At 44.8% G+C, this 21,975-nt stretch overlaps 1 protein-coding gene across 1 annotated transcript in view; it reads left to right on the forward strand.

Moving 5' to 3' along the window:
- The first annotated feature begins 1,107 nt into the window (after window positions 1–1,107).
- Znf608 (zinc finger protein 608) overlaps window positions 1,108–21,975 on the forward strand; it is a 105,848-nt gene continuing 84,980 nt past the window's right edge. The window contains exons 1-2 of the mRNA XM_042674480.1: window positions 1,108–1,761; window positions 2,791–3,893. Of these exons, the coding sequence (XP_042530414.1) occupies window positions 2,970–3,893 (924 nt within the window). The 5' untranslated portion in view covers window positions 1,108–1,761; window positions 2,791–2,969. The remainder of the gene's footprint in view (window positions 1,762–2,790; window positions 3,894–21,975) is intronic.

Raw genomic sequence — 21,975 nt, forward strand, 5'->3', positions numbered from 1 at the left:
AGACGCAACAAATTGCGGGGGGAAGTTGAGGAAAGGTTTATAAGGTGTTTCCTGCCAACATCTGCTCTGCCCTCGCGCTGCTTGCATTTCACTCCTTCCCAACTTCCGAGACGCTGGGTCTCAGAGATATTTCACATTCATAACTTGTAGCTAGCTTCCCCCCTCAACCCGACTCTCCTGCGGGGGGGGGGGGTGGAGGGGGGAGGGGAGACCTTCAGCGTTTGGGTTTTTTTTTTTTAAAGACCAGATCAGTATTTTCTTGATACGCCTGTCACCATTTTTGTTCTCACGACAACCAATTGAGCCCTTGATCCTCACGTGATGCGAAAGGGTGGCACTGTAACAAAATTGCTCCTTTCAGATGGTTGGTGGTTGCTAACTCGCCCATCCCCCTCCCCCTCTCCACCTCCCTCCCTCCCCCCACCCCACCCCACACCCCCCCTCCCCACCCGCCCCGACATTTCCAGCAAAGCGACTCTGCACTTCCAATCCATCAACAATTCATTACTGCTTTTAGCTTCCAAACGCCAGCTAATTAAAAATACTAAGCCAAGCTCTAGGGCCATCTGACTAAGGGGCGGGGTGGGGGGGTGGACGGGGAGGGGAGGAGGAAGGTGGGGGGGGGGAATAAATAGAACGGAGACGCACCGTGGGCTGCGTGCGCGGAGGGGGGAGATTTGTCCTGGAAAAGGTCGTTTTTGTTGGTTTTTTTTTGTTGTTGTTTTTAATCTTTTTTTTTTTTACTCTAATTATCGAATTACCACATGACGGATTGGCTTGCGCGACAGAGGATTTTTAACCCCCACCCCAGGGACTCTCCTAAGAACTCCAGTTCCTTTTTTCTTGAAACAACATAAAACAGGAAAACATCACATCCTCCGCGTCCCACCCCACCGCCCCCGACCCGCGCCGACGCGGCCAGAGCCGCTCAGCAGCCCGCAGCCCTCGCCCCTCGCCTCCACACCTTTCCCCTCCTCGCCTGGCACCCCGTCTTTCCCCCCTCTCCCCGCCTGATTCTTCCTCCTCCTCCTCCTCTTTTCTCCTCCTCTTCCTCCTCCTCCGCCCCCACCCCCACTTTCGTCCTCTCCCTCCTCGTCCTCTCTCCCTCCTCCTATTCTTCCTCCTCCTGGTCTCTCAAGTTAGTTGGAGAAATCAAATCTGTCAGGACGGGCGGAAAAATGCCACTTCCCGACTAACAGGCGGAATCCAGCCCAGATTTTCAATCCTTTCTTCTTCTTCTTTCTTCCCTTTCACTAATTTATCGCGGTGTTAGCACATTCTGTCTTGTTACTAGCGGACGCCTGTAGGTTTGCTACATGGGATCATTACTTACTGATCACGGTGACTGAAGTCTGGAACTGAAGGCGGAATGAGAAGTTGGGAAAACTTTTTTCTCTAAGCTCTCTCGCTCGCTTATTTTTTTTCCTTTTTTTTTTTTTTAAACACCCTATTATTCTCGATGCTTGTTAAGAAGGAAAAAAACCTTTGGGGCTTCAGTTGTGAACGTGAAACATTATCTTCCAGCTGTACAGTGACACATTTTTTTAAGGAGAAAAGGACTCCTGATCCGTGTGCCGAAAGAGGGGGTGGGGACGTGGAATAATGTTATCCAGGGATTACTCTGGCTGAGATGTGTTATTCGGTTTCTTCCTTCTTGATCATTTGGTGTTTAAGTAAAATGAGGCACAGGCTTGTTTGCTGAGTGGAGTGGGAAATGCATTTTGATTTGCTGGCCTAATTAAAAATGATAAAGGATTAAAGGTAAGCAATGGCTCTGTGTGTGTGTATTTATATGTGTATATATATTTTTTTCTTGACAATCCACTGTTAAAAAGGGGCTGATCCCTTTAAAAACCATTTTAACTGCTCTTTGTCAAACACACAATCATTTGCGGTCAGGGAGGCCACGTTGGCTCAGATCACTTAAAGTGTATGTCTTAATCAGTTTCCCTGTAGTGAGTAGCGGCGTATTTAACAGACTGAGCAATTCTGGAACCTGGGGATAGGGGAGAATTGTTTAGGTGATTTTTTTTCCCACAAAAGGCAGATATTTAATCTTTTATGCAACACTGTCTTTTTAGTAAATGATCTTAAAGGCATGTATGTGTGTTTTTCAAAAATGTATAAAGCTATGGAGGGAAAGATAAGACAGGAGATATGAATGTACATGGGATTACTGGTGGCTTTTTTTTTTTTTCTGTTCCTTACTGGGAACAAAAACCAGATTGCCCAATTTGTTGTTGTTGTTGTTTTTTAAGGCACTAAAATTAGAATTTAGTAACATTCTGAAAACTAGACACAGAGAACTTCCAGGGTCTAGTCTTTTAAATCGCCGGAACTAAGACATGCTTAGGGATATTTATTCTGTGTTCCTCTTGTCTGAGTTGTTCAGGTTGTGTTCCTGAGGTTGAGCTAACCCATGTGTCAGACAAAAATTTTAAACTTAAAGACAACAGCTTCCCCCCCCCCCAAAAGCCAACAAACAGAAACCTTTTGGACTGCAATCTGGTCCTTAAGGATGATTTAATGCTTTTTTAAAAGTGATTCTCCTTCCCCCCCCCCCCCCCTAAGATTTTTAGTTACTTGTGAGGTGCTGTCTATCATATGCATCTTTTTTGGGGTGGTGGGGGTGGTGGTGATTTTCCTTTAAAACCTCACATTAGACTGTGGAGACAATAATACATCATCCACTCTACTCCCATGGACTCCCCAATATTATTAAGTGCTTTTTAATTGTTGATGTGGCAATACCCAGACAAGAAACATTCGACTTTTCCGCCCCCTTCACAGGAAAAAAGGTTGCACCTGGGCTGACGGGCGTCTTTGTGGAGCAGGAAAATAAAGAAGCTTGGAAGAATTCTGGTGATTACCCTTTTCTTTAAGAGCAGTCCCAGAGGAGCTAAACGAATGTCCCCTCATCTCCCAAGGAAAGTTCATCGGATTCTTATTCGAGAGAGTTCGTCTTCAGGATGTCAGTGAACATTTCTACGGCAGGTAAAGGTGTGGATCCAAATACCGTTGATACTTACGACAGTGGCGATGATTGGGAAATCGGGGTTGGCAATCTAATCATTGATTTGGACGCCGATCTGGAGAAAGACAGACAGAAATTTGAGATGAATAATTCCACCAACACCACTAGCAGCAGCAGCAGCAGCAGCAGCAGCTCTAAGGATTGCGGAGGTCCGGCCTCCAGCGCCGAGGGCCTCAAGTTCGCTTCCGTGCACCCCTCGGCCGCGCAGGGGAGTTCCCACAAAGAGCCCAGCAAATCCAAAGTGAAAAGGAGTAAAACTTCCAAGGATGCTAATAAATCTCTCCCTTCGGCCGCCTTGTACGGGATTCCCGAGATCAGCAGCGCTGGCAAGAGGCAGGAAGTCCAAGGGCGCCCTGGAGAGGCGGCTGGCATGAATTCCGCCCTGGGTCAAAGTGTGAGCGGCGGCGGCGGCGGGGGCGGCGGCGGCGGGGGCGGGGGCGGCGGCGGCGGGAACCCCCACGGCCACGGCCCGGGCCCCGCCGCCGCCCCCGCCGCCGCCCCCGCCGCCCCCGCCGCCGGCCCCTGCGGGAAGAGCAAGGACGAGAAGCCGGGCAAGGGCCCGAGCAGCCGGGGCGCCAAGCGCGACAAGGAGGCGGGCAAGTCCCGCAAGGACCGGCACGACCCCCTGCCGGCGCACGCGGGCGGCGGCGGCGCCCCGGCCGCCCCGGGGGCTCACCTGTACGGCTTCGGGGCCAAGGGCCACGGGGGCGGCGCGAGCCCCTTCCACGCCGGGGCCGCCGGGGAGGCGGTGGGCAAAGGCGCCCCGGACGCGGGCGTCGTGGGAAACTCTCTGTTGGTCAAGAAGGAAGAGGAGGAGGAGGAGGGCCACCGGCGCATCAAGAAGCTGAAGACCGACAAGGTAGGAGCACCGCGCAGCCGCCCGGCTGGGATGCCCTCCCCCCCTCCTCCTCCCTCTTTCGGGGTGCACCTCGTGGGGGTGTCCCCCTGGGGGGGGGCACTCGGTGCTTCTTGGCTCTCCGTGGGCGGGGATGGCCAGGCTGTGCGCTCTCGCCCGCTCGCCGCTGCCCGGGGTGGGGGGGCTCCCGCTGCCCCCCGCCTGCGGGCCTGGGCGGCTCGGGTGGCTGCTGCTGCGCGGTGGGAGCCGAGCAGTCACCGCACCTTGGGGCCCTGCTGCAGGTGGTCGCCTGGCTTAGGCTGCCAGCTTTTTTCCTAGGAAAGCTGCTTACACCCCCCCCCCCCCCCCGCTGGACTCCTGTTCTGCTTTCTCTCCCCCCCCCCCTCCCTCCCCCCACCCCAGGAGAACTGTTTTCCGTGGTCATTTACTTGTGGGCATTATTGCTAGTAATTAACGTGTTCCTGGGAGGCAGGGTTCAGCTTCCTTCCCTCTGAGGGGAGGAGGGTCCAGGGTTTTCATCACTTTTATTGTGTCCTTACTTTCTCCAAAATTTGTTTCTTCAAAGGATCCCCCTTGGATGGCTTCCTATTTATGAGAGGTGCTTGGTGTGCTGGATCGCTAGTTTCACCACTGTAGCAGAATCGGGATAGGTTTGGTGGCGGCTAGAACTTTGGGGTTCCTCGCCTACTTTTTAGCTGGAGATGCTAAGCACGTTATCACTTGGGTATCTAAGCCTTCACTGGGGACCCAGGCAGCTTTGGTTGGATTGATGCTCCTGAAATGTGAAGCCACATCTAGAGGAGTGGGAACCGAGGGGAACTGCGTGCTGGATAGTTGGTTTAGGCCATTTGGATCCTTCTTGGTCTTGGATCCATCTTTGTCATTGTCTTGAAGTCTGCAGTTAAGGCATTGACTTGGAGAAACTGTCCTCAGTGTTGTGCGGATCAGGGTTGACGGCCTGGGTCTTGCTGGTCTGGAATGGATTATTCTGTTATTGAATAAAATCTGAGAACAGAAGGTTTTGTATCTACCAGTGAAGTGGGGTTGTGAGTGATATTTTTGTAAAAGTCTTTATAGATTAAGTCTACAGGTTGTGTCTTAGAAAAGCAGTAGTTTGTTTTTGTTTTTTAAAATCATGTGTATTGTGGTGTGGTTGTTTGGAAATATGCTTACACATTGATTTGCTTTTTGGTCTTTCTGACTTGATCAGAATTTGGACCATCTGGATGATGGTTTTTGGGTAAAGTGATTCCATTCTCTATTCCAATCCTCTTAACTTTGATCAGAATTTACATTGGAGTCTAATAATAAAGTTTTGATTATAAAAGTTAGTTCAGGGATGTAAAGATTAAAGGTAAGCGTGCCAAACTTGTAGACCACCACCAAACACTTATAATCCATACTTCCTTAAGTATTTCACGTCACTGAATTTAAATGAACTATTAAAAAAATCGCAGTATTCGAGTCTGAGTGTAAATATGTAGTTTCACATCATTCCTACTAAAAGGCATTTTGAAATCTTATTACTTAGTACAGTCGGGCATTTACCTCTGTTGCCAATAGTCTTCAAATTGCAGTTCTAATCTGCTTTAACTATCTCCATGAATTGCCGTAATCCAGTGCTCACAATGGCTGTGGTTAAGGAGTCAGAGAGATTTGATTGGATTCTCCGGCTGCTCGGAATGTGGGAGGTACTGCCCTTTTGCATTCCCTTTCGCCTTTTAATCTTCCAGCCAAATGTTCACATTCAACAATTTTGTTTAGCTGGCAATCGGAACATTGCAGGATCTCAAAGGCTGCTGTCATGGCAACTGAGACTAGAGCGTGGTGTCGGCTCTCCAGTGTGTGTGTGTGTGTGTGTGTGTGTGTGTGTGCGCGCTTTTTTGCTTTCCAGTCACAGGGAAAACTGGATGAAGAATGGGAGAATTAAATTATTTATGTAGGTGTGACTCCTCTTCAGCTGAAGCAGTAGACACGGGATAAGTGACCTAAACGAAGAGCAAACAAGTTATGCTTGGTCTTGGGCCGGAGAGGAGAGATCCCATTGCTTTTAGCTTTACTTCTGGCTCTGTGTGAGGAGGAGACTGCGTCTCTAACCTTAGCCACCCTGATGTCCCGAGGTCTCCCCGGGATGGAGGCTAGAGGCCAGAGGCCGGGATCTTGCTGTCTGGGCCATTTGTGTCAAGCTGATGTTAGCTCGGAGATCTCAAAAGAGGATTTCTCAAGTCTTTCCTCCTCCCCATCCCTCCACCCCAGGAGGACTAAAGAATGCTTCCATTCTTGGCACACCAAGATGGTACTCCTGGCACACTTACCAACCGGGGGAAGTAACTGGTAATTTTACCAATGGCTGTGTCCAATTAGTCTTCAATTTAGAAAATACTTTCTAAGGATATGAAGATACCTATTTAGAAAGTAAAGATTTAGCAGGCCAAGCTTCGCCTGATACAATGTTTCAAATCTGAAGCATCTTTGGGGCAAATTTTTTCTTTTTTACATTTTATGAAACATTGTAATTTCAGCTTCCCTTGAGTATCTGGGCTTGCAAAGAGTAATGGCCTTCAGAGTAGAGATGATTAATTTTCAGCAATCAGATGTGTCTTTTAAGAGGCTCACATGTGAAAACCAAAGGAGAGTATATACATATGCTTTATTTCTTTTCTGGTTGGAAGGCTCACAGGAGATTCATAAGACTGGCTGTCACCGGTTAATTTTCACAGCATGCTTAAATGTCTATTTTTGGTCTGTTTACTTTGTTTCCTCACTACACAAAGTCATGTAGAACATGATCCATTGGACCTTATGAAACCTAATTAAATCAATGAGTGTTCTACTCTTTTATGTGAAAACCACAACTATGCTGTAAAAGTCGCCACTCCCTTAATACGTGAACAAAATCAAAACATGCCATAATTCTAAGAGGGTTGAGCTATATTTCTATAGCTCATTTTGTGGTTAAGCCACAGTGACATGTCTGAATAAGTAGATTTGACGGGATGGCTTTGGGTTGTTAAAACCTGCCTCTTCACCTTCCCTTCCCCTCCTTTAAAAACAAAACAAAACATAATAGTAGTCTACTGAAGCTCCTCTTTAAGTCCCCTGTTAGCCATCTTACACTTTGGACTTATTAAGGGAACACTCAGCTGAGTTAGTTATACTGAATACCATACATGGGATCATTTGACCACTGGAAAATTCCAAAGTACATAGAAAAATGTTAAATACTTAAACAAAATGAACACAGGTCACATGGTTGTGTCCTTAGGGTTCCTTTCAGTACATATTCTGAGAAGAGGATTATTTCTGTAATATCATGCAGTTTTCTTGTTAAGATGATCCTTGTCATTCCTAAAAGTGATATCTACCATTCCTTTAGAAACCGTTTTACACGTCACTAGGGAATTCTAGTGCATTTTCTAAATGAGTGTGAGCAGTTTAAGAACATGTTTTGATTAATGAGTTTTGTGGGTGATATCTTTCCTTTTGTTGTTGTTCTTTTGGCAAATATAGGGCTCTTTAGGAGCTCTGCCTAGTGAGGACAGTTTGTCTACAGTGAAAAGAAAAGGCAGGAAGGCCACTTGCTATAATTAAAGAACAAAGTCCATTGTTGGATAGTACAGTGTTTTGAAAGCTACATAAGGGATTTAGCTGTTACAAACAACTGTGACTAAGAGTGGTTTTCAGTCAGCCTGGATGCATCTCCTTACATTGATCTCAGGTTTCCCAGAGGGTGACAGAGAGCTATTTGAGGTGGGCTTGGGGAAAGGCTAGGCTGTCCCCTTGCAAGCTTTCTGGGAGAGCCCTTGTAGCTTGGAGGATTTGTATGGTGAGGTCCATCATAGAGTTCCAGGTTTAGCATTTGAAAACTGTTAGCTTTACTAGAGGGATTTAAAAATACGCACAATTGCTCAAGATGGAGCTAGAAAAATGATTAGCAACTTTAATAACTTTGAAGTCTGGGCAACAAAATCAGGTTTGGGGGGGGGGGGAAATGATTGTCTAAATGTCGTGAGGTTAAGAACGCTCTTCAAGTGAAATTGCTTAGCTCCAAGATGGTTTTAATTAGAGTGTTATAAAGACTTATTTTTTCCTAAGCAGCATTTTACAGTTAGTAAATGAAATGTATGCGAAAGTGCAAAGCAGAAATCTCCCTAACCACAGAGGTGTTCAATAACCAGACTCAAACAACATGGAAAGTACCATCTGTTCTTCGTTTCCAGCATGAAAACACAGGGATTGAATGGCTGAGATTTGCTCCAGTTTTGATGGTGTCTGTGGGCTTTTTTTTTTTTTTAATTTAAAAAAGTTCACCTGGTACTTCACAGAAACTTGAAATTGCAGTAATATGAGCAACACTGTGAAAACACATGTTCCTACATTCATTTTAACCAGTTCCACTTTTACTTAAAAGACTTCCAGAAGCTCAGTTATTGACCACCTTATAACGGCTATCCAGTTCCCACAGGCATGGACCAAGAGAAGGTCAGTTTTTCAAAGATCTTGACTATTTAGTCACCACCTGAATTATTCTGTCAATTTTCCTCCTGGAGGCAAGAAGGTAGTGTGTGTGTGTGTGTGTGTGTGTGTGTGTGTGTGTGTGTGTGTGTGTGTGTTGGGGGGAGTGGGGGGGAGGAGGCCAGGGGAGGCTTCCCTGGTTAATCCAATAGTGATAGTGCTGTGGGCTGGTGTTTACAGTATAAAAAACAAGTTCTTGTTTGGAGATGTAATCTAGGATGGCTGATAAGAAGCGTGGAGTTCTTTTCCGAATAACTTTTGAGTCCTGGACTTTCTAGATGCTTAAGATCCTTATGACTTTTAGACATTCAGAGGCTTACTTCTAGATTTAGTACATGGAACCTTGGGTAAAACACTATCTGGCCTTTGTTTGAGGTCTTTTATTGAAGCTAATGACTGGGCTTGTGCCTCCCTGAGATAAATGACATTATCTCTGAGTGGGCTGACAGGAAACAGACATGTTAATGGTGAAGCTGCGGGGAGGATCTACTCTGGCCCTGACAAAAGAGTGGAGAGGGGACCCCTGGTTGTGGTCATTAACACATAATGCATTCCTGTTCCTCCTAAGAGGCCCTTGATAATTGGAAAGCTATTTTAGCCACAAGCACTTAAATCATAAATCTACTAGTCCTACACAGTTCCTTTACATTCTTAAAAGTGGCAAAGTTCTATGTTTTTGTTAATAAGTGTGTGATCTGGCTCTTGGACTCAGTTAAACCTGGTTCATACTGGGAGGAGTTACAGATAAAACTATTTTTATCATTCAACATCTCTCAGCCATGCCCGCGCTTTAATAAGGTGGAAAAAGGTGTCTCCAATGCATGAGAAGTCATTTTTTTATATATTTGAAGATGTCTCATGGGAGACGGATAAAATCTTTAAATATATATATATATATATATATATATATATATATAAGCTGAGGAAAAAAAAAAGATTTTGCCAGTGATTTGAATGTGATGAAACCTGCCTTTTGAAGTATATGTTTAAAAAAGTCCCGGGTATAATTGAGTTTCAATGCAGTTTAAACTGCTTCTTGAACGAGGATAATTGCCATGTTGAACACACTCTAGAGGTGTAGGAGAGGTTGCAGGATCATGTTATTTTATTCTTTAATATTAAGCACTGGAAGTTTTCATAGTAATTATTGTAGCACAACATAATTTTGATTGCCAGCACTCTGAACTTGCCAGCGATCTGAACATCAAGGGTTTTGCTTGAATACTGAGCAGTTGATTTCTAAGTTACTTGTATCATGGTTGGGTGTAAGGATGGAAACTAGAACTAATGAAATATTGGGTTATCCTTGTTCGCAAGATCATAGTGGAAATAGTTTTTGTAACCTAGGTTTGTTGTCAATACCATGTAGCATTACATAGGAAGAGAGGAGGTGAAATCTTACCCTCAGTAATGAAGGAGATCAGCATTAGGGAGTAATTATTAATACAGAGACCATACGGTGACCCCTGACTGGTATTGCACCTATGTGTATATGCATGTTAAAATTGTATATTTTGGAGGAGATATTGGTTGGCCATATATATAAATATATACATATTTATTTATTTTTAAGATCACCTCTGGAATCATTCCACTCTGTTAAAGCTTAAATGGGGTCTCCTCTCTGTGGCCAATTCGGTCTCCTTGCTGAAGTTTCACTAGTGACTACTTGCTTTCTGTTGCAAGTCCTTTTTAATTTAAGCTTAGGTTTTGGCAACTAGAACAAAGCCTTTCTAACTGAATGCAAGGTTGTTAAACTTCTCAGGGTTGGTTGACTAGCAGTTGGGCTGCTGTAATGTTATTTTTGAGAGCTCGGGCATATTTAGAAACCCAGTGCTTCATGCTTGCTAAATCTTGCTTAGAAACTCCTATGGGAATGTACTGGAAGGGATGATGAGTTTGGCCTGGAGAGCCAAAGTGATCACAAAGCAAATACTTACATTTTTGATAGGTCAGTGGGCCTTGAGCTGCAGGGAGCTATCTCAGCTGATATTCAGAAGGATTTTTTTTTCTTTTTTCACTCTCAGGAAAGCAAAAAGAAACTCTGAAAGTATACAATATAGTTGTAATGGAAAACTCAAAAGAAGGATGTTCCAGCTAGAACAAATGGGCTTGAAATAGTGAATAAATACGACTAGCTTTTCAAAGCCACTCTTTGTCACCCCTCCAACCCCCTTTCAGTGTGATGATTATTCACTGTGACTAGTCTTGAGCCACCACTGAGCTTTCTGCCTCCTGAGAATCCTCATTGTCAGCTAGCTTCTTAAAAAAAAAAAAAAGTACCAACAACAGGAACATTTAGGCATATGAATGAAGCTCTTACAGGTTCAGTATAAATAAAAAAAATATCGATTATATTTTGTGTTTTCCATAATGATTTTAGAGAGCAGATATTTAGGCAGTGGAAATGGGCTTATTATGTTAACGAGAGAGCAGATGGCACAGTGCCACAGACGTATAATTTTACTTAAAGGGACTTTTAAGGTTTTGATGTGTTTTCTTTTCCTCTTATTTCCCTGATGGCTTCTTTTTATTGAAGGGTAACTTAAGGAGACCTGGTAGCAATTTTACTGCCTTCCCTGACAGTTTGAAATAATAGCTTGGTCTTTGGTTGTACTGATCTTCTACCAGTCAGCTTGATTCTGGTTTTTGTCATGTGGCAGTAAATTAAAAAAAAAAAAAAAAGAAGTGTTTGTAGAATGTTTTAAGAAATAGACTCTTTTATATGCTTCAATTAGCCACAGACGGCAGGGTTTCAGTTAGTCACACTTTCATAAACTCCTGTTCGTCCTTTTGATTAAAGAAAAACCCTGGTTTGATTTCTTAGAAAAGCACATCTGGCTCTCTGGTTGCCTTCCCTACACCTTTTCTGCCTTAGTCACTGCGAGTTCAAAGGTCATGTCCAAGTTGTTCCTTGTTAGCTGAGCAACCTGTATTGGAGGGATGTGTAGTGATTCCTCTTATCTCCCCTTTGCATTGGCTGGCAGAAAAGCACCATCTGGGCTCACATAGCTGTTTACAGTTTAATTCATTCTTTACCTAAAACATCCTCCGTGGGAACTGGGTAGCAACCTCTAATACTTTCTTCTTTTCTCCCTTCCTCTGTTTCAAGTTGTGCATAGCCAGACCAGCTTGCTTTTGCACTTCCGTCACCTCTGTGGCTGATTTTTTTTCTTTTTCTTTTTTCTTTTTTGGGTCCAGTCGTGGAGCCTGAACTCTGGGCCTGGGTGCTGTCCCTCAGCTCTTCAGTTCAAGGCTAGCGCTCTACCGCTTGAGCAGCAGCACCACTTCCGGCTTTTTTCTTTTTGCTTATGTGGTGCTGAGGAATCAAACCCAGGGCCTCATGCATGCAAGGCAAGTGCTCTACCACTGAGCCACCTTCCCAGCCCTGTGGCTGATTTTTATGGATGGGCTTATGTTAAAAAAAAAACAAACACACAAAACAAAACTAATTGCCATGTGGTTCACGCCTTGCTACTCAGGAGGCTGAGATCTATGGATCACAGTTCAAAGCCAGCCTGGGCAGTAAAGTCTGTGAGACTCTCATCTCCAATTGACTAACAAAAAGCCATGAACAACACTGAGACTCAAAGTTGTATAGGACTAGCCTTGAGCCCAAAAGCTCAGGGAAGATGCCCAGAACACCAGTTCAAGCCCCAGGACAACACAAGGAAAGAAAAGAAAAGGAAAACAAACAAGATCTGACTAGAAGAATAGAAAACTCCATTTTCATTCTTTCTATAGAACTGTTTGTCAGTCTTACCACAGTACGTGGATAATAGTATCATATACATCATTATATGCTGAGATCTAGCACAACAGCAAGTAGTTATGTGTTCTTGGGCTTCATTTCATTGCCAATTCTTTTTCTTTTCTTTTTTGTTGGTTGTGGAGTTTGAACTTGGGGCCTGGGCACTGTTCCTGAGCTCTTTTTGCTCAAGGCTAGTGCTCCACCACTTTGAGCCACGGTGCCACTTCCAGTTTTCTGGTTGTTAATTGGAGATTATAGAGTCTTACAGACTTTCCTGCCAGAGGTGGCCTTGAATCATGGTCATCAGATCTCAGCCTCCTGAGTAGCTAGCATCGCAGGTGTGAAGTCTTTTCAGCAGTAAATGGGAACAAGAAATAGAACCTGCGCCCTGACCTGTTCAGAGGTAAGCTGTGCTGATTAAAAAATAAAAAGGCCACATAAGTGAAAAGCAGAGAGAAAAGCATCCCTGCTTCCCATGTGACTGCTTTGACAAATGTGGGCTGTTCCAATATGCCCCTGATGTTTTAAATAACTGATCAGGAAGCCATTCACACCCCAAATCCTCACACTGCTCGGAAGGTGGAATTTCAGTTAAATGATGGTGTGTGTGTGTGCACACGCGTGTGCTCTGCTACTGGGGCCTGGCCGGTGGAGGCACAGCGCCACTTCCGGTTTTCTGGTGGTTCATTGGAGATCAGAGTCTCACTGACTTTCCTGCCCGGGCTGGCTTTGAACCGTGATCCTCAGATCTCAGCCTCCTGAGTAGCTAGGGTGATAGGTGTGAGCCGTCCATGGCCGACCTGGGTTTAAGGGAGAGCACCTGAGCCTTCTTCCTCCTCTCAGCTCCATTCCAGTTCCTCGCCAGCAGATGCAGCATAGGCCTCACTCTCCCCAGGCGGGCTGGCTTGGGCTCCTCCTCCCTTCGCCCCAAAGGAAAGCTGCTCTTCTCTCCCAGTAACGTGTGACACCCTCCAAGTTCACCAGCCCGCGGGGTGGGGGTGGGGGGCGCTGGGAGCAGACGGGGCGTGGCCTCTGGGCAGGGGCGTGGCCTCTGGGCCGGGGGCGCGGTTTCTGAGCTGGGGGCGTGGCCTCTGGGCCGGGGGCGCGGTTTCTGCACTGGGGGCGTGGCCTCTGCGCTGGGCGGGCCCGCGTCGCGCGTGCGCGCTCCCGGCAGGGCGGCGGGGGACGCGCGCCGTTTCCCGTCGGAGACCTGTTTATGGCCCTGGGCGTTGTAAATCTGTCACCTCTTCCCGCCGCCTTCGCCTCTTTCTTCACTCGCTGCCGCTTCTAGTTTGACTACGTCCCCCGGAGGCGGAATTCTGATCTGCTTCCAATCAGTGGCCGAAGGTGGCTGAAAGGTCCCCCTCGGGACTGCGGCTGTGCTGGCGCGCCCACCCCGGGACGCGGAGCGGGGCTCGCGGGACGCGCCGCCTCGTCCGCGTTTCCAGGCCCGGGCTGGGCGGGACTTCCGCAGCTGCGCCCCTCCCCACGCCCGCCAACGGCGCGCGCTCCCGCCAGAGCCCCCCGCCCCGCGCCCGCCCCGCGCCCGCGAGCTCCCACGATGCCACCGCGCAGGTCCGTGGCGCAGCCGCCCCGGGATCGTGGGTTCCGCCGGGGCCCCAGGGCAGTGTTTCCATGGAAGCCAAGTGCACACGCATCGACTCCTAAATACAAAAGCGCAGCCGCGTTCGTGTACCGTTGTTACTTCTCTGATGTTGAAGAGCCAGGAAACCCATTGGGTGATTCCTTGGCTGGGCAGACAGACAGCATCAGCTCTGAGCGCTGCCTCCGCCCTCTGACTGCGTGGAGGTCTCTGGTCCTGAGGTCCCCCTTTCCCTCCCAGATTCCGCTGGGAGAAGAACGGACTGGGCTTGGGGGTCAGCGGGGACTGCGCTCCCAAGCATCGCTTCCTCCTTTCCAGTGAACTTTTACAAAGATGTCCAGGCGCCTGATTATAGGGAAAACATTTAACTCTTGGTTGCTGAGAAGTTACTGTTTTATTCCTTTCCCCTGACAAAGTAGTTTCTCAAGATCCATCCTGTGGGGCACGGGTCGTTCATACCTGTCATCCTCTACTCAAGAAAGTTGAAATCGCGGTTGCAAGCGAGCCAGCCAGGGGATAAATTTGTGAGACTTATGTCTGATTAACCAGCAGAATGGCAGAAGTGGAAGGGTGGCTAACGTGGTAGAGCACTAGCCTTGAGGTACAAAGCCCAGAGCTTGAGGCCTTCAATTTAAGCCTGAGAACTGGTACCCAAACAAAACAAAATAGCTGTTTTGACAGTGGGTCTCTGAGGGCTTAGTATCTTCAGAAAGATGTGACTCTTCAAGAAGGTGGCTGATGAAATTTATTGGTGCATTTTATATAGAGTAGTTCTCGTGCAGCTGGGCGCAAAGATGCTAACGGTGATCATGGGCTTTAAAGAGGCGTGCTGGACTTTATAGCTGGCAAAGTGGTTATGTTGATCATGTCACTCTTGGTTTCTAAGTGCCACTTTCACGTGTAAATGGATTCATTCATTGTTTCAACCTCATTGTCAAATATCATATATAATGTGTCATTCATATATGTCACCTAAAAACAAAAACGAATTTTTTTATTCATGTATGTGCTATTTTTACTGTCTAATCAAGAGGTGAAGCATTTATTTTAATGTGTAAACCACTTACTTTGCATCACTTATTACATACAGACTAAAAATTACTTAAATAAGTTTTGTTCAAATATTACTTCTAGCTATACCAGATCCATGGAAGAAGTGGGAAATGCTTTTTGCAGTGCTTTTTTTTTTTTTTTTCTTCACACTCCATGACTGGTAATAGAAAAATAGCCAGATTGAAATCCTTAAAAATTTAAAACGTGGGCCTTTCAATTTGTAGAGACCTCCTGGGTTAAAAAAAAAAAAAAAGAAAGAAAAAGCCGCCAGAAAGAAAAGAGTAGGCCCAGAGTGAAGCTTTCACAATAGGCACGATTGTGGTCGCCCCTCTAGTCCTGGGGTTCACTAATTACCCTTTAATGAGGTCAGTCTGCCCAGCCTTTTCCTTACCTTGAGAGGAAAAGCACACAAGACAGTTGGAGTTCAAGTGGATCTTGCTGTATTTGCAACTTAGCATAACCATTCTGAAAGCCCCTGGGGTGGTTAATTGGGGCTGGGCATTTTTGCTGGGGGGGTCTGAGGGGGGGAGACTCCACACAGCTCCTCATTGTCCATGTGGAAGCCACTGTGCATCTTGGAAGCATTCCATGCTTTTGTTGATGGTGCATAGTTTTATAAACTCCAAATGAGCTTATTGCCTTTTAAACCATTGGGAGAACTAAATAATGGAAGAACCTACAAGTTTTTGGGTTGGGCAGCTGCCAAGCAGTTAAAAAAAAAAAAGACCTATGAATGGTTTAATTGTAGAGCAAACCATTTGTTTACAGATTAAGATTTATTCAGTTGGTCACGAAATCCTATAGGCTAGGAGGTTGGAAGAAGACTGGAAAGTACAGACATTGAATAGCCAGTGTTATGTTTTGTGATTATGCTCAGCTATTCTGCCTCCTCCCTGTGTCTCCCTCCCTCCCCCATCAGATGAGGCAAAAGAGGGATGAATGATTCAATGGCACAACCTGCTATCCTTAAGTAGTTTCAATTTGACATGCTAATTTATAAGTACGTCTTAGTCCACAACACCCCCCCCCCCCACACACACACACCTCTCCAGACCGCATCCATGCACTCAAGTTACCTGTTTGCATTTGTCCATGTGTACATTGAATTAATATAATGACTATATTTATTCATCCACCCTTCTTCTCTCCTTTAGTCTTCCCTCCCCTTTACCCCCTCCCCACCCCACCCTACCCACAAATGGAGGTTATTTCTTCCCTGCCTGAGCCAGACATTAAAACCCCTGTTCTTCTGAGAGAACAAGTAGAAGATGATAAATTTTCCCATTTGTTGGGGTGAAGGGGAATGGTAGGGAGATGAGTGGGGGGAAGAGAGGCCGGAGCACCTTTGTGGCCCTGACCCTAGGCACTGCGCGATCATGAATACTTGGGCTGGACTGCAGAAATCCCCCATTTCACGAGGTACTGATACACATCTGAATAGAAAGGGGCTCCCCAGAAACACCAGTGAAGTGGTGTCCCCACAGAGGGGAGCGGGGAGAGCCATTGCCTAGCAGCTAGACTTTCTCTCCCTCTCCTTCCCTCCCTCTCCCTCTTTACCTCTCCCTCTCCCTCTCCCACCCCCCAAAGTATATTTTAAAGGTCTGGATTATATTTAGCAGTAGAAGACCAGAAATGATGATATTTCTTCCCACAAGAGTTTCAGTTTGTACTTCTGATCCACTTATAAACACATAGGCGTATGGAGCGCTCTAGTAGCATGTTTTCTAGATGTGTCATTCTAACAGTCCTTGTTGGCTAGTTTTATTTTTACTTTAATCTCAGAAGTGAAACCTTTGTCTTGTGTATACACTGTCATCCTTTCTGATAACTTAAGAGACAAGTGTTGCTTTTTAACCAAGTCTTTATTTTCTGTAACATTGAAAGCAGTTGTTCCTTACTAGATGATTATTTGAGAAATTGAAATTGTAGTATCTCAGTTGGCTCCAGGGGATCATCTTTGGTCATCTTTAAGTTCTGGCACTATTATTTTTGCATTCTTGTCTTTTTGAAATGGCACAAATTTTATTTTATTTATTTTGTGCATTGGTATTGGGGCTAGGTGCTGTCTCCTAACATTTTCTGCTCAAGGTTGGCACTCTACCCCTTGAGCCACAATGCCACTTCCATCTTTTTGGTGTTTAACTGGAGATAAACATCTCATGGACTTTGTTGGCTTCAAACTTTGTTCCTCAGCTCTCAGCCTCCTGAGTAGCTAGGATTACAGTTGTGAGTCAGTGGGTCCCTGCAAGATTACATGATTTTTTTTTTTTTTTATTCCAAATAATGGCTGATAGGTTTATCTGTCTCCTCTGGGTTATAGGAGCAACTTGAATGGAGGAGATGGGAAGCAAAGGAGGTACAAAACATAAAGTCTAAGTGGTTTCAGTCTTGCCAAACTACCAGGGACTTTTTAATGTGCTTTGTTTATAGCCAGTGTTTTTCTATTTATATTTTCTGCATTGGCGAGGAAAGAGACCAAATTTTACTTCTGTGAGCATTCAATGTAATTTTAAAAGCTCCAGACTTCAAAATCTCATAAAAACAACACTTTTTATAGTCACTAAGTAGACTAAATTTGTGGGAACACATTTTGAAGAAAATCAAGCCAAAAAACAAAACAAAAAACCCTACCATGTTTTACCAGCTCTGCAAATGCTCACCTAAATTTGATCTCTTTCGGTGTATGTTTGAATGTTAACATGTGCTCAGTATAGGGTTACTTAGCAAACCAAAACATAAATGCAAAAAGTGAAAATATGGCTCTTGTAAGAGACTGTGAATGCTTGAAATCTCTCTGTTTTAGTCTTTTCTGGAAAGAAAGCCTCTTACCAAATTGTCAGTGCTTTGCACTGTGCATGCCTTCAGAAATTAAAAAAAAAAATCACCTAAATATAAAAAAGTGGCAGAGTGCTTGCTTCACATGCATGAAGCCCTGGGTTCCATTCCTAAGTACCACATAAACAGAAAATGCTAGAAGTGGTGCTGTGGCTCAAGTGGTGAGTGCTAGCCTTGAGCGAAAGAAATTCAGGGACAGTGCCCAGGCCCTGAGTTCACAAGCCCCAGGACTGGCAAAAATAAATTACTTAATAAATAAAAAATATATAAAATTTATTTAATAAATTCAGTTTGAGTGTGCATGGATCATGAAGAATGAGGAGGTAGCCAGCTGCTGGTGGTTTAATACTTGTAATCCTAGCTACTCTGGGAGCTGAGATTTGAAGATCATGGTTCAAAGTCAGCTCCGGCAAGCAAGTCTGTGAGATTCTCATCTCCATTTAGACTCCAGAAAAACAGAAGTGGTGCTGTGGCTCAAAGTGGTAGAGTGCTCTAGCCTTGAGCAAAAAGAGTTCGGGGACAGTACCCAGGCCCTGAGTTCAAGTCCCCTAACTGACAAAAAAAAAGAGTCTGTGCAGATATTTCTTCCTTCCCTCATAACTTAGTATTAACAAGCATTCCTTTTCCTGTGTCTTGCTTGGCTCTTTTATCTGTTCGTGCTTTTTATCGCCCATATAAAAGGAAAATTCAATGTGCCTAAATTTCAAAGGAAAAAAAGACGTCTAACCTAAGAAGTTCTGAAAATGATTTTTGTAAACCTGCTTACACCGGTGTCTGATGCTTGCTAATAGTAAGAATACTAATGCTTGGAAACACTGGCATGTGAACCCATAGCTTGGCTGTAAAGTAATATACGTTATTTCCTTGCAAAAACCTATGTTTTCCATTTATCTGGAGTTAGCACAGCTGTGGAACCATTCCCAGAAGATTCATCTTAGATTGATTGTAGTTCTATTTATTTATTTTCCAGTCCTCGGGCTTGAACTCGGGGACTAGGCACTGTCCCTGAGCTTCTTTTGCTCAAGACTAGCACTCTACCATGGAGTCACAGTTCCACTTCCAGCTTTTTCTGCTTATTTGATACTGAGAAATCGAACCCAGGGCTTCATGCGTGCCAGGCAAGCACTCTACCATGAGCTATCTTCCCGGTCAATGGTAGTTCTTCCTATGTACAATTAGGTACTAGAGATTGGATGACTACACAAGATCACTTGCCTTGTTGGATTTCAACAAAATATATTAAACATGTTTGAAATTTCTTCTTCTGACACGTAGTAAACTCTGGGAAGACTGGAAGTCTTAAATGTAGAAACTGGCTGGCCACAGTAGCTCCCGTCTGTAATCTTAGCTACTCAGGAGGCTGAGATCTGAGGGTCATAGTTCTAAGCCAGTTAGGACAGAGTCTTACCTCCAATCAACCACTAGGAAGGGAGGACATAAGTTGGGGAGGGGAGGGGAAGTTGGAAGTGGAGATGGCCTCATTTGAGACAGCACCATCTTTGAGCCAGAAAACCAAGCAAGAATGGAAGGCTATGAGTTTAATACATACACACAGACACACACACACACACACACACAGACACACAACTGTCTACTGTATTTAACTCACATTTTTACCAGTGTTCAACATAAAACTACAGATCTCTTCCAGTAACTTTTTATTGTGGCCAATAGCTTGCCAACCCACTAGTGGTAGGAAAAAATTAAATGGTTGGAAGAAAAAAGGGAGGGGGGGGGCGACTCTTTTATCTTGTCTGTAAAGTAAATCCCGAAAAGTTTTTGAAGAATTCCATTTTGAATTTGTTGCAAGTCACTTTGAGATGTAAATAGCAATACCAACTGGACACATAGTTGTTCCGTGTAGTTTACAGTGGGCTCTGTGTTATCTGAGCCTGAATGTGCGTGTATAATTGGAAAGATTATTGGAGAGAGGGTGTTTTGCTGTGGTGGATGTGGTTTAAATCCTAGCACAGAGCATAGCATTTAGTTTCTCAGCTTACCCACAAAATCTGTGACTAATTTAGTGAATGTGAAGATTTTTGTCCAGATGGTTAGGTTTAATTGTAAAAGCTGGAAAGATTTCAAAGCACCCTTTGGGGGTGCGGTGAAACACGTAAACAACAAAAAAAAGAATTAAAAGTAAGCATGAATCTCTAAATATAGCATATTACATAGTTTATATTTATAAACACAGTCATATATATTTAAACATTCATACACACATATAGTCAAAGAAAAGCTTAAAGGATTGACTACAACAGCATAAAAGAAAGATCTAGAGGAGGAGTGACTGGCATGTTTTTACTTTGGTTTTTGTTTAGTTTAATTTTTTTTTTTTTTTTGAGCTGGTACAGGCGCTTGAATTCAGGGCCTGAGTGCTGTTCCTGAGCTTTTTTTGCTCAAGGCTAGTACTTTGCCACTTGAACCACACCTCTACTTCTAGCTTTTTAAAATTTATTTATTTTTTGGTGGTGAGAGGGAAGAGTCTCATAGACTTTCCGGCCTGGCTTGCCTTTGAATTGCAATCGCAACCTCCTGCGTAGCTAAGATTACAGATGTAAACCATTGGCACCTCTCAGAAGTGGGCATGCTTAAGGATTCTGCTCTTTTCCGAAGTGTTTCCTGGGACGTGTGTACTTGGCTTTTTCTGGTCTCAGAATATTTCTCCTATAGTGTGTTAAGGAATCCCTTCTGGTGGTTCTTTGTAAAAGGCAAAAGTAATATTCTCACCAAACATTAGGGCCACGCCTCCTCTAGCCCGGTATTTGGTGGCCTGGTGTTCTCTTTCTGAACCAGCTTACTGTGAAGCTGGGAGCCCAAAGAGGGCCATTAGGGCCGAATCAGGGCAAGCTTCCTTCTGAGCTTCTATATCTTCTTCCCACGTCTTATGTCTAAGGGCCAAGTCAGCTTAAAACCAATAATCTGAGCTGATGCTTTCAAATCTACTCAAGGCCTTCTTCTGGTTGCTTCCTTTGTAGATCATTGCTTAAAGGGCAGACACTCTTGGCTTCTTCTTCTTATTATTATTATTACTTTTTTTTTTTTACCAGCATATATTCGTTGTGTGACGGGGATTTCATAGCTATGTTTCACACCAGAATTTAATGTGTCCCAGACATGATCATTCCCTCTATCCCTCTCCCTTGTCCCAACTGTCCCTTCTGAAAGCAATTTCAATAGATTTTACTGATCAGTTTTCATCCATGTAAATATACTATCTTCATCCTCATTCACCGGCTTCATCAGCCCCTCCCCCTCCTGTGGGTCTCCATCCCCCTCCCCCCCCAGCCTGTTTTACTTGCTAGTCATTCATTTTATTTTGAGTGTGTAAGTCATTGAACCAAGGGTTTTCACTATGGTACTTCGGCTATGCATAAACTATATTTTGCTTAGGACAACCCTTTTCGTTGACCTAAATCTTGAGCCCATAAGATGTCTTAGAAACTAGTAAGCTAATTGCAGTGTTTTTCAATGAACTTTCTTTCTCTCCGTTACCAAACCAGTGAATGACCCTTAGGTGGTTTAAAGATGGAATACCATTTTCACTGAGAGTGACTGATAAAGACCAAAGTTGTTCAGCTCAAATTATAAAGCCTATCTGGGATTATAGGCATGAGCCCTGTCGCTCAGCTCAGTAAGACTTTTATTGATTACAGCTGCTAGGAAGGGGTGACGTTGATGTGCAGGGCTGGTGTAGTTCTGGTGTTGAGCTGTATACAGGGTGGGAGAGGAGTGTCACGTACAAACTTGAGCTGGAGAGAAAGAGCAGATTCAGCGTAAAGAGCAGGGTCAGCAGATTCAGCATCTGCCTCTCGGCGGAGAGGGAACAGAGCTTGGACCCTGATTGATTGGACGTTTGCACTTTTTTCTGGATGCGCTTCCTAGTCTTTTTCTTGGCTGACTGCACATGCTGTTAAATCCACTCAGATAACACATATGGAATGTGTTTTGCACAGACCATATCCAGATTGGCTTGGGAGTCGGGCACAGACCTGCTTGCGCAGGGGCCTTTGTAGACCATCATAAGTTTGGATGCTAGTTTGATTATCATGAGGAATCTTTTCCAAAATCTGAGCAAAGGAAGAGCAGTTTTATTATTTAGTCTTTTAAAAACTTTTACTGTGTGTGTATATGTGCGTGCGTGCGTGCGTGCGTGTGTGTGTGCGTGCACACACACACATGCGTGCTGGTACTAGGGTTTGATCTCACTTGGCTTTATCTCTCAAGGCTGACACTCTACCACTTGAGTCACACCTCCACTCCCAGCTTTTTGTTGGGTAACTGGAGATCAGAGTTTTCAAGATTTGTCTGTCTGCCTTGGCTTTGAA

The sequence above is a fragment of the Dipodomys spectabilis genome, unplaced genomic scaffold, assembly GCF_019054845.1.
Source record: "Dipodomys spectabilis isolate Male_0828 unplaced genomic scaffold, ASM1905484v1 ptg000019l, whole genome shotgun sequence".
NCBI classification, from domain to species: domain Eukaryota; kingdom Metazoa; phylum Chordata; class Mammalia; order Rodentia; family Heteromyidae; genus Dipodomys; species Dipodomys spectabilis.